The 12733-nt window shown below is 46.2% G+C and overlaps 1 protein-coding gene across 3 annotated transcripts in view; it reads left to right on the top strand.

Annotated features, from left to right (window-relative positions):
- RARS2 (arginyl-tRNA synthetase 2, mitochondrial) overlaps window positions 1–12733 on the top strand; it is a 61683-nt gene that overhangs the window by 42474 nt on the left and 6476 nt on the right. For all 3 annotated transcript variants that reach the window (XM_032771839.2, XM_032771837.2, XM_032771838.2), the window contains 3 exons: window positions 4086–4153; window positions 4260–4369; window positions 5248–5343. In XM_032771839.2, coding sequence (XP_032627730.1) covers window positions 4086–4153; window positions 4260–4369; window positions 5248–5343 — 274 coding nt within the window. The remainder of the gene's footprint in view (window positions 1–4085; window positions 4154–4259; window positions 4370–5247; window positions 5344–12733) is intronic.

The raw sequence follows: 12733 nt of genomic DNA, 5'->3' as shown, positions 1-12733 counted from the left end.
AGGGTTACCATATTTCAAGTTTCCAAATGGAGGACACTGCCAGGGAGAGCTGGAGGAGGGGTATGGTTGGGAGGTGATGGAGGGGATATTTGGGTGGGTCTGCACGGGGACCCTGGACCCAGAAACCCACACCTTCTTCCCTTCCTGAACCCAGTCACAGGCTCTGCCCCGCACAGCTTTGTTACTGTCCCACCAGGCAGAGATGGCTTGTACCTACTGATAGTGGGGGAGGGTGTCACGTGAGTCATGCACTCCCCTCTCCCCCGGAGCATACCCGCCTCCCTTATCCTCAGTCTCTCCTCCCAGAAAGCAGCGGCCTTTCCCTGAAGCTCCCAGCTGTTGCTCCTACCTCTCCTCACAGGGTGCAGCTCACTGGCTCCAGCAGTTGCCGTGCAGGGAGGGAGCCCGGCCGCAATATGTGACCAAGCAGGGCTGACAAATCTGGGAAGCACAACCCGGCAGCATCTCCTGCGCAGGCGCACTGTGAGCTGCGGAGCCAGACTCGCTGGGTCCAGCACCAATTCTGTGGGGAAAAATGAAATTCTGCATAGAACATTAATTCTGTGCAGATTTTACATTGCAAGCGGTGCAGAATTCCCCCAGGAGCACCTGCTCCCACTTCTGTCTCTGGATCTTTTTCTTGCTGGATCAACCTCTCTTTCTGTGCAACAAATATCCACTGTCCTGTCCTTCAAATATCCCCTTATTTCTGCAGAGCCTTTCATTATTGATTTAACTCAGCTGTGACGACTTCTACCGGCTCCAGCTTCTTTGAATTGTATGTGTCCTACCTCAGCTGTGAACTCCTTGTGGCAGGCACCTGAGTTGTGTTTTGTAAAGCACCCTGTAAACCTATGGTACTAATACGTAATAATTTCAATTATTATCTGATACTGTGGGATTTAAATACATTTTAATCTTATGAGGAGGCTGAAGGGACATCAGCACAGAACCAGGGAACTGATGGTTTTTCAGAAAAATTTGCTTAAGTGCTCCCAGGTTCCTGTAAATGCAGCAGACCTTGGGTGAGAATCATCCTTTCAACTTCATGGCATCAAACTCAGGATCAGCTGTGCAGCAGGGCTCCTAGCACTAATGCTGAAGGGCTTGCCATTGATCTCTCTTCTCCCTGGGCTCAGAAAGTGGGGGACTGGAGATGCTTGTTTTTGTGTCTCGGTGAGGTAATTGTGAGCAGTTGGCCCTGTGGGTTTTCTAGTTGCAGCAAGGGTTGTCTTCCCACCATGTTGCCAGGAAGAATTTGCTTATGATGGTGTTAAATACGTGGCTTACACACCAGAACTAGCCCACTTAAGGTAGCTAACAAGCCCCTCTAACTGGCTTATATTCTGCAGAATGCAAGCTTTCGTATTTAAAATATAAACATCTGCCCTTAGAGTTGCAAAAAAACTCTTCCAAACATGAACAGTGTAACCAATGCAGAGTTGTCTTCCTAAGCAAGCAGATGGGCAAACAGTTCTAAGCGATGTGAATCACCCTTACTCATTATGTTGGGGCATTAGAGATGAAACCCAAGGATGACACCTTGAAAGAGGTTTTCAAAAAATTAAGGTGCACAGTTCTCACTAATTTGGACAGTTACCTCAGCTGCATGTGCAACCCTGGTAACTGCTTGTGCAAATAGCCTAGCAAATGGCAGAGATAAGTTCTAAATGTGTATCTTCGTTCCCATTAAGTGATGTGTTTAGATTTTACATAACGGCCATATCTTCCCCTTTGTCTTTGTGCAAATTTCCAACTGGGAGATCAGCTGCGGACGGAGAGTAGCGTAGACTTTGTAGACTTAACCCATAGACCAGAATTAAAAAGGCCCTCTCTGCAGAGTGCGTTTGACAACCTGGTCTTTTAGGGTATGGCTACACTTGGAAATGTGCAGCGCTGGGAGTTACAGCTGTGGTCGTACAGCTGTGTAGGAACAGCGCTGCAGTGTGGCCACACTGACAGCTACCAGCACTGCAGTGTGGCCACATTTGCAGCATTTGCAGCGCTGTTGGGAGTGGTGCATTGTGGGCAGCTATCCCAGCGTTCAAGTGGCTGCAACGTGCTTTTCAAAAGAGGGGGGTGGGGTGGAGTGTGACAGGGAGCGTCGGGGAGACAGAGAGAGTGGATTTTTGGAGCAGACATTGTCAGCTCCCTGCCTTGCAAATTCTGGCCATTTCCCCCACCCCTCTCTCAATCACTCTTAAATGTAAAAAGGCTTCAGACTAGATAAGCAGCTTCTCCGACGGACTCCCTCCCCCCCGCCGTGCTGTTTGTCTCCTCAAGCAAACAGCTGTGAACATTCCAAAGCCTCGGCTGGGCTCGCTCGCTGGAGCAAAGAGCAGCTGTGTTTGGTAGCTCCGGGGAGTACCTTCCGGTTTGTTGTAGACAGGAATTCTGGGATACCTCTTAATACCCTGGAGGCCAATAACAGCGCTGGTGAGTGTCCACACCTGATGAGCAGCGCTGCATCACCAGCGCTGGATTCGCTACACCCGTAGCAGACCAGGAGTACAGCCAGCGCTGCAGCCAGGGAGTTGCAGCGCTGGCTGAGCTTTGTAAGTGTGGACACTGAGTAAGTTGCAGCACTGTAACCCCCTCACCAGCGCTGCAACTTGCAAGTGTAGCCAAGCCCATAGGAAATTGCACTAGGATCCTCCTGCAAATAGGAAGAAGAGACCTAGACAGAGGGCAGATATGATCTGATTTTAAAAATGGAATGTTTTTAAATAGACCAAGAGTGTCACCACATTAGGTGAAGTAGTGAGTCCAAACACAAGTTAATGTATTGCCTGAAGATGTGGACTGGTGCACCTGGTGCTAACATTCCTTCCAAAGTAGTGGTGATGTGTGCAGTCTCTGAACGTCTGTGTGAAGAGCGCTATGATCCCAGCTTAGCACTGTGTGCTCTCACCTCTCGGGGGGAAATAGGAATAAAACAGCCCCTTTAGTGGATTGCTGCAGGAGTGAGAGAGCTGCTTGCTCACTGAGGAATTGCTGAAAGCAGTCACAAAATAACTTTCCAGCCAAGGTCCTTCCAACAGCTGCAGTGAAAACAGGTATCCTTTGTTAGCTTATTTATCAGTGATTTTTCAAGGCAGATAAATTAGTGTCTCAGTGAGAGATTTAAGAAGTTTTGTCTAGTTGGCTTATCCAAGAGAAGGCTTAGTGGGGATTTGATCACAGTCCGTAAGTACTCATATGGGAGTAGATTTCTGATAGCAGAGGGCTCTTTAATCAAGCAGGCAAAGACGTAATAAGACCCAGTGATTGGAAGCTGGAGCCAGACAAATTCAGACTAGAAATAAAGTCCACATTGGAACAATTTACCTAGGAATGTGCTAGATTCTCCATCATTTGAGATCTGTCTGGACGTCTTTCTAAAAGAGATGCTGTAGCTCAACCAGAAGTTATGGACTTGATGCCAGAATTACAGGGTGAAATTCAATGGCCTGTGTTACATAATGGGTCAAAACTAGACTATTATCCCCTTGGCCTTAAAATCTATGAATCATATTGAGCATAAGAACGGCCATACTAGGTCAGACAAAAGGTCCATCTAGCCCAGTATCCTGTCTTCCAACAGTGGCCAATGACAGGTGCTTCAGAGGGAATGAACAGAACAGGTAATCATCAAAGTGATCCATCCTATCACCCATTCCCAGCTTCTTGCAAACACAGGCTAGGGACACCATCCCTGCCCATCCTGGCTAATAGCCATTTAGGGACCTATCCTCCATGAACTTACCTAGTTATTTTTTGAACCCTGTTATAGTCTTGGCCTTCACAACATCCTCTAGCAAAGAGTTCCACAGGTTGACTGTGCACTGTGTGAATACTTTCTTTTGTTTGTTTTAAACATGCTGCCTGTTAATTTTATTTGGTGACCCCTAGTTCTTTTAAAGGTAGCCTAGATGTAAAAAGTTTTTCATTCAGACTTTGTTGGCCCTTGCAGCCTGACAGTTTGTTTTATGGCTGGAATAAATTTTAATCAAATCCGCTCTGCCACCAGCTGTTGTAGTTCTGACCCATGAAACAGTTACATTGTTGCAGATTTTCATCATCTGTTTTTGCTTGTATCTGTTCAGCAAGTAAAGAACTGGAAAACCCTCTTGAGACTGCAGAAAAGATTGGGCTTGCAGCACTCATAATTCAGGTCTGTTTAAACTGTCTTCTGATTATTCCTTCTTTTGTGAGAGACCATAAATTGGCAATGGGAACACTAGCTACATGATGCTGAATAGCAACTGTTATCATTTTAGGATTTCAAGGGTCTTCTATCATCCGATTATCAGTTTAGTTGGGACCGGGTTCTCCAAAGTCGGGGAGATACAGGCGTATTCCTGCAGTACACACATGCCAGACTCCACAGGTAAGAAGAGCCTTCCAGAGTGGAGAAATTTTCTGTTTTTATTAACGTCTATTTTACTCCAGTGACTGAGTAACATTTGTGATGAAGCCTTTCCTAAAGATTTGAATCTCTCATCCATTCAGTTGAGACCTCAGATGGGAAAACCAAGGAAAGTGAAACTTGCAAGCCTCTGGCTCGGGCAAGGGGCATGGCCAGGCTGTGTCTCAGTCCTAGTAATTCCTAGTTGCTGTAACAGCCGCTTGGGATGGCTGGTGCAAATTAGGGTATGGCAAAGAGTGACCCCAAGATCAGGGGTGCTCAGCTATAGTCAAGGAATCTGGCCTGGAGTCTCCTGGATATGCTAAATACACTTTGCTACAATATTTGAACTGTGATTTGACTGAAGTTTTCACTAGCTCCAGTGACCAACTCCAGCCTTATATGTCCTTTTGTGATCACCCAAAATTGTATCTTTAGGAAATTTTAAAAATCCATAGGAGAAATACTGAGATTGAAGATAAAGCACTCGGTCAGACTATCGACATCAGCATTGTATTGTACTCCTGAATTGATTTTTTTTTAATTCCAAAAAGGTCAAACTTGACAGTGCCCTTTTAACCTGTCATGTTCTTTCAAGGAATCTTTCTGTAAAGTTACTGACATGTATATTCAATGCTGGCTCAAGTAAAATAGACTTTTTTTTTTTTTTTTTGATTGAACTCAGCTAGTCTAACTCAAATGAATTAATCAGCTTGCAAACAGTGTATCTAGATTCAAATTTTGTTCCCCTTTAAGTGCATATTGGTTTTCATTCTTATGCAGCTTTGCTGTTGAAGGTTGTTTGTTTTTCAGTTTACAAAAGCATTTGTGTTCTCACACTGGGCTCTTATGTTTTCTAGTTTAGAGCAGATGTATAGGAATGGGCAATCGACTGACATTAATACAGCTTGTTTACAAGATCCACAGGCCATCTCAGTCCTTCAGCACCTTCTCAGGTATTTACTATTTGTCTTTTCAAGAAGCAGATCCTTGGGGTCTGATGCTGGCATGTTGAATTAGTTACATGGCAGTAGAAGAGTAGAAACAAACATTTTAGGCAAAAACTTTGTTGATTGTTGGGCCTGTTGCACAAGCCCATACTTGTAATACACATGTTTAGATGTAAATTCATGTGTTGATTTCAGAAGCTGAATGAAAAATGATCATGTGGGGAAAATACCTCTGAGTAATTGGATGCCTATTACTAATTATTAATACTATTAACAATATTGGGTTCCTGTTGCTAATTGTTACTTAGTTGCTAATGAGTAAAGGTTAGTGCAGGTCTTTTGTAAATGTAATAAGCTATATAAACATTGATTATCAGCATAAACGTAGACCTGGGGGATGGACTCTCTGGATCCCATGGGAAAAGGGGTGAGGAAATGCTCTTAGAGGAGGAGGGGAATGGAACATCCACTCACTTCCAGTAGCCATGAAGGACACCCACAAACCAATCCCTACTAATAGTACTTAGTTTGTATATAGTGCGTTTCATTGATAATTCTTAACATGCTGACAAAGCTGAGCAAGCAGCATTGCCCCTAATTTATAGTGTGGAATCTCAAGCACAGAAAGGTGTGAGGACTTGCCCAATGCCACAAAGGAAGTCAATGGCAGAGCTGAATATAGAGCCCAGAATTTCCAGCTGAATGTCCTAGACCCTGCACCATGCTGCCACTCTTCATACCATCTTCCCTCCAGGCAATCAAGAGCAAAAACCTTCTTAGTGACTTAAACCCACTTTCATTGCGTTGATTGTGGCCTTTGACAATATAACAAAAATACTTGGCCTTTGATCTGGTCAGGCTAAACATCATTAACCTAGTTGATGTTTGTAGACCAGTGACTCTCTTGGGATGGTAGATTTGTGGTAGCACATCTTCCCTGCAGAAGCTGACTTATTCCACTTAACATAAGAACTGCCATACTGGGACCGACTACTGGTCCATCTAGCCCAGTATCCTGTCTGTGTCAGGTGCTTCAGAGGAATGAACAGCACAGGCAATCATCAAATGATGCATCCTCTGTCCTCCATTCCCAGGTTCTGGCAGTCAGAGGCTAGACAGCAGAACTCTTTAGGAGAGCTGCTCAGGAATTTTCAGAAAAAGCTAGGGTTTAGTCAGAAAATGTCAATCAGTTGAAACCAAAATGTTTCATGGAAACATGTCAGTGTTGATGAACATTTGATGAAACACAGGGCAGCTCAGCCATGTGGACTGTCCCAGGGCAGCAGACCCAGGACTTCCAGCGTCCCCAGCTCCCAAGCTCTGAGGCTCATGGTTCAGTTGTGGTTCTCAGGGCTTCTAGGCTTTTGGCTGAAGCTGGAACTTTGGCATTTGGCTCCCAGGGTCAATTTCAAAAAGTTTTAAACTAATTTTTTCTAATTTCCCTTCCACAGCAAATTTCAGAAATTGTTTCTGTTCTGAAGCTGAACAGTTTTGTGTTTTTAATTTCCCATGGACCAGAAATTCTGACTTTCAGCCAGCTCTACTCATTAGTTTATTTCATGTGGCTAACAGATTGCAGTAGCAGAGACAAGCCTCTTCATTTAATAACTGCTGGATAGTTCAGTGAATTTGGTATTAGCAACCAGCTGTGACAAAGTCAGGCTAGACGGTGACAAGAGGGTTTGGGAAGGCCTATATGTTAGCCTTAGAATGCTAAAGGCCCTTTTTCCTATAAGCTGATACTCCTGCGAGAATTATGCATCAAGAAATTAAAAAAATGTGCAAAATATTTTACAATTCTGTAAATTCTATTTGTCAATAAATAAATGTGGCCCCAGCATGGCAGCGAGGAGCACAGGCCACTGGCTGCATTGAGGTGGAAGATCACCCTGAGGCCCTCATCTCCCCCAGTACAGTGAGGCTGCACCTGACCCTGACAGTGCAAGGGCTAGGCAAGTGTGGAAGGCTTAGTGTGGGGGGGATCCAGGTGTGGGGTGAGAGGTTTCTGTGTGGGGCAGTCTGAATGTGGGCGGCTCAGTGGGAGATCTGGATGCACAAGGGCTCGTTGTGGGGTTCCGGGTGTAGGGGCAATGAGACTCTGCAGGGGATCCAGGTAATGGTGGTTGGGCTCTGGGAGGGAGTCTGGCTGTGGGGAGATGGGGTTTGGCGGGGAGGTCTGGGTGTGGGGCTTTGGGGGGGTCTAGGTGCTGGGGGAGTGGGTCTTGATAGGGTGGGGGTTTGATGGGCCTGCTTAATGGGGGGAGCCCCAGCTGCTGTCAAGGGTACGCTGCATGCCAGGATCCCACTTCCCCTCATGATTCCCCTATCTTCTCCATCGCCCTCCCCTAACTCCCATATTCCCTCCCCCTGCCTTTTTTCATCCCCCTTCCTTCCTCACTGCCTCTTCCCCCCCCATCCCCATTTCCCTCATTTCCCCCACTCCCCCTTACCCAGACCCACCATGGGAACTCACTGTTCCCAGGTCTAGATTAACTTTTTGTGGGCCGATGCCAAACATATTTGTGGGCCTCCCCTGGGGAATGAAGGGGCCAGGGGCAAGAGCACAGCAGGCAGGGTGGATTTGATTTAAATCATGATTTAAATCACTAGTCAGGAAGACTCAATTTAATCATGGTTTTCTACATAAAAGTGCATTCTTGTTGGTTGTTATAACCTTAATACCTATTCTTCACAACTCAGAGATGGATGCTGGTTTCATTTTTAGAAGGTCCACACTATACATTTTTAAACAGTGATTTATTTAGAAAACTTTTCAGATGAGTTTTACAGATATATCAGAAAATGAATGGTGGTTTGGTTATTTCATTTACCAAGGGTAATTGAAGCAGATAGTTCACCTCCCAATGACTTTTTTTTAAAAAAAAAATCTCCCTTGGGGAGAGAAAAGGTGGGAGAGAGAAAGAAACTGCCAGGCTACTGGTAGCAGGGAAATTAGCTTCTCCAGGCTGAGGGACTGTGCTCCTTCGCTTAGGGGAACAGCGAAACCTGAGTGCCTGCTAGGGGAAGGATTGATATTTTGTGGCAAGCAACAAGATGACGCCTGCCCCAGTGAGGAGGCAGGGAAAAGTATCTCCCTTTGGTTTTGTGTTTACGAGACGGTTTCCCTTTTGTTTGGTGGAGGATCACCCCTTAGGCCGACCCTGGGGCCTACCCTGGAAACACGGCCAAAGGAACACAGAAGGCAAACACTGCCCAGAGTGGGGCTGATTTACCCCAAGCCCGCCATTGGCAGAGGGTCAAGTGCTACATCTGGTGAGATGAAGGAGGTGCCTCGCCACACAGCTTATGGTGTTATTAAGCGCCTTTTAAATGGAAACCAGCATGTAATACTGACCGCTTCACTCATGAGACCAGCAACTGTGTTTATTGTTTTCAAAATAAAATCACATCTTGTGGCAACACGAGAGGCTAGGCTAGCAGCTGCCAGCTGCTACGTTTCCCCTAGGACCCTGCACATGGCCACTGATGCTGCACACGTGCATTAGGCCATGAGTTCTTTGGGGCAGAAAACATTTTTTGTCAAGTGTTTAGACAGCACCTAGCACAATGGAGTCTTCAGCCATGACTGGGGCTCTTTGTGCTACAGTAAGGCTAGAATAAATAAGTCAATTTTTGGTTCGCATCCACGAGAGGTTAATGTGGAGCAATCATAGAAGTGCAGTTCGTCTAAGACTAGGGTGACCAGATGTCCCAATTTTATAGGAACAGTCTTGATTTTTGGGTCTTTTTCTTATATTGCCTCCTATTACCCCTGACCCCCTGTCCCGATCTTTCACATTTGCTGTCTGGTCGCCCTGTGTAAGATGTCTCCTGATTGCTGAGTCCTCCTCTCCCGCTGTGTCCACTCCCCAATCAAAGAGTAGAGTGGCAGAAGATTCTCTTTCACAGTTTCGCTTTGGAGGGGACCCTGCTTTGAAGATCAAAGCTGTCAGGTGCAGGATTATTCCTACTAGCCTGTCAAAGAGAGCACTCAACAGAGCTATTCGGGAACATTTTATCTCTGCAGCTGTGTACATATTGGAGTTTTAATACTGTTTTTCATCTCAGCTGACTGTATTTCAGTATTTTGAAAACACACTTTTTTGTTTGTGTCTACTAATGGTCATTTTATGAGAGCCCCTTTAAGCTGTTGAAAATTCTGAGTCTCCTTTATTAAAAGGCTGCATCCTTTAAGGTACTGCTTTATGACAGGGCCTCAAGTGGTCATTTAATGTAGATTTTTCTTCTCATAGGGTACGTCTACACTACGGGATAATTCCGATTTTACATAAATTGGTTTTGTAAAACAGATTGTATAAAGTCGAGTGCATGCGGCCACACTAAGCACATTAATTCGGTGGTGTGTGTCCGTGTACCGTGCCGCATAATCCACGGTTGGCCTCCGGGCGGTACCACAGAGCACACCGTGACCGCTCTGGACAGCAATCTGAATCGGAATGCACTGGCCAGGTAGACAGAAAAGCCCCACGAACTTTTGAATTTCATTTCCTGTTTGGCCAGCGGAGAGCTCACCAGCACAGGTGACCACGCAGAGCTCATCAGCACATGTAAACAATGCAGTCTCCTGAACGAAAAAAGAGCTCCAGCATGGACTGCACGGGAGGTACTGGATCTGATCGCTATTTGGGGAGAGGATTCTGTGCTAACAGAACTCCGTTCCAAAAGACAAAATGAAAAAACATTGAAAAAATTCCAAGGCTATGATGGAGAAAACGGCCACACAGGGACTCAGTGCAGTGCCGATGTGAAAGTTAAGGAGCTCAAGACAAGCCTACCAGAAAAAGCCAAAGAAGCAAACGAAGATCCGGGGCAGGGCCTGAAAACATGCCGCTTCTAACGCTGAGCTGCATAGCAATTTCTAGGGGGTCCGCCAACCACTACCACATCACCCTGTCCCGTGGATTCTGAAGGTGGGGTGGTAATCTCAGCCATGGCTGAGGATTCTGCGGACGGGAAGATGAGGAGGACAAGCTTAGAGAGCACAACAGACTGTCCTTTCTCACTCAACCAGCCAGAGCTTTTCTCAACCCAACGGAATACCCTCCAAGCCAGTAGCCCCAAACAATGAACCATGGAAAGCGACCTCTGGTGAGTTGGACCTTTGTAAAATATAAAACATGGTTTTAAAAGCAAGCGTTTTTTTAATCGATTGATTGCCCTGAGGACTTTGGGAGCATTCGCGGCCAGTACAGTTATTGGAAAAGTTTGTTAACATGTCGGGGATGAGCGAAATCCTAACAGGGACATCTCATGAAGCTCTCCCTGGAGGTACTCCAAAGCCTTTGCAGAAATTCTGGGCAAGGGCAGCCTTATTCCGTCCACACATGGTAGGCACTTGATCGCATGCCATGCATGTAGCCAAGTAATCTGGTATCATTGCATGACACAAGCCTAGCTATGTAGGTCTCAGTGATTGGCTGGCATTCAAGGCAACATCCGTTTTTATATCGCTGTGTTTATCGCTCAGGGGAGTGATATTGTTCATGGTAACTGGTTGAAATTCAGGAAATTTAAATAAGGGGACAAGAGATGGCCATTCCTACTGGGGCTGTTTGCCTGTTGCTTAAAGGAGAAATAAACCTTACCTTGCAGGTAGCCAAGTGGGGGGAAGAAAGGGCGGGTAATGGCGCTGAGCTTTTTCACGTTTGGCTAGCAGGGATTTCCCTGCTACCAGCCACGCAGTGGGGGACGGAAGGGGGGTGATTAGCAGTTGATCTTCCATGATACCACCTCACAGCGGTGGGGGCGGGTAAAGCGACACCCCAAGAATTGAATGGTGGGGGTCGTTTCTGCTGCTGCATGTTAAAAGGAAATAAGGCAGCACTGAACGGGCTTTGCTTGGGTATTTGGAAAGGAGGGTAACACTGTTGGTATATGAAGCTGCAGAAGCCGAAAGACAATGCTTACCATGGCCGCATGCAAGCCTGAATTTGCTGCCTGGACTATCTTTCTGTGAGATTCTAACCACCAGAGCCGCAGGCACTCAATATTAAGATGCAAAATGCGACCTGGTAGTGAAATCACATGTGGCTATGTAAGGTGAATAGTGTGGTTCACTGGGAAAGAGTATAACACGATTGTTCTGTAAAATGTATCTTTTAAAGCTTTTTCCTTTTTTACCTCCCTCATGCAGCTGCCAAATTTTTCAAGCCTTGCTACTCCATCCCATAGGCTATCTCATATAAGGCGGAGGAAAAAAAAGACACGAGACGACATGGTCTCGGAAATCAATGGAAGTAACCCGCAATGAAAGAGCTCATCGAATGAGTGAAGGACGTGATTAAATTACCAGGAAAGATGCAGTGAACGTGAGGACAGGAGGGAGCTCGAGCATGAGAAAGGGGCGCCAGAAAAGATCAGAGGTGTAGGCAGGAAGATATGCGGTGGTGGGAATGCAACGCTGGGGCTGCTGCCGTGATCAAACTGACATCCGTCCGACGTCTGGTGGAGCTTCAGGAACAGCACAGAGGTCACAGAGTGCCGCTGCAGCCCCTGTGTAACCACCGCTCAGAATCACCATGTTCCATATCTTCCTCACCCAGACATGTAGAAATGCGTGGGAAGGCTTCATGCACGCCCCACTCCACCCCCTGTGGACAGCCCAACCAAAAGGCTGTCATTACTTTGAAATATTTTTAGTGGCCTTTTCCTTCCCTCCTATCTCTCCTCCAACCAACACTTGGGCTATCTTGTCAGTTCCTCCCTCTTTTTATAATGAGCTTTTTAATAAAGAATAATGATTTTTAAACCAATAGTGACTTTAATTTCCTTAAGCAAGCTGTAATCAAAGGGGGAGGGTGGTTGATTACAGGGAATGAGTCAATCAAGGGTGGGTTCATCAAGGGGAAACAAACAACAGTCCACTGTACCTGGCCTGTGATGAATCGTTTTCAAAGTTCTCTGATGCGCACTGCTTCGTGGTGTGCTCTTGCTAATCGCCCTGGTGTCTGGCTGCGCGTAATCAGCGGCCAGGTGATTTTGGCCTCAGCCTCCACCTGCCATAAAGGTCTCCCTTACCTCTCACAGAGATTGTGGAGCACACAGCAAGCAGCAATACCAATGGGACATTGGTTTGGCTGAGGTCTGGCGAGTCAGTATGTGCGCCAGCGCACCTTTAAACGGCCAAATGCACACTTCTACCACACCATTCTGCCTTGCTCAGCCTGTAGTTGAACAGCTCCTGACTACTGTCAGGCTGCCTGTGTATGGCTTCATGAGCCATGGCTCAAGGGTAGGCTGGGTCACTCACATAACTACAGGCATTCAACATCCCCAACTGTTATTTTCTGGTCTGGGAAGTAAGTCCCTTGCTGCAGCCATTTAAACAGGTAGTGTTCTGCAGACATGAGCGTCATGGAACTCCTTCCTGGTCATC

The sequence above is a fragment of the Chelonoidis abingdonii genome, chromosome 3, assembly GCF_003597395.2.
Source record: "Chelonoidis abingdonii isolate Lonesome George chromosome 3, CheloAbing_2.0, whole genome shotgun sequence".
NCBI classification, from domain to species: domain Eukaryota; kingdom Metazoa; phylum Chordata; order Testudines; family Testudinidae; genus Chelonoidis; species Chelonoidis abingdonii.
The sequence above is the reverse complement of the archived record's forward strand: the minus strand, read 5'-3'. Positions and strand labels throughout refer to the sequence as shown.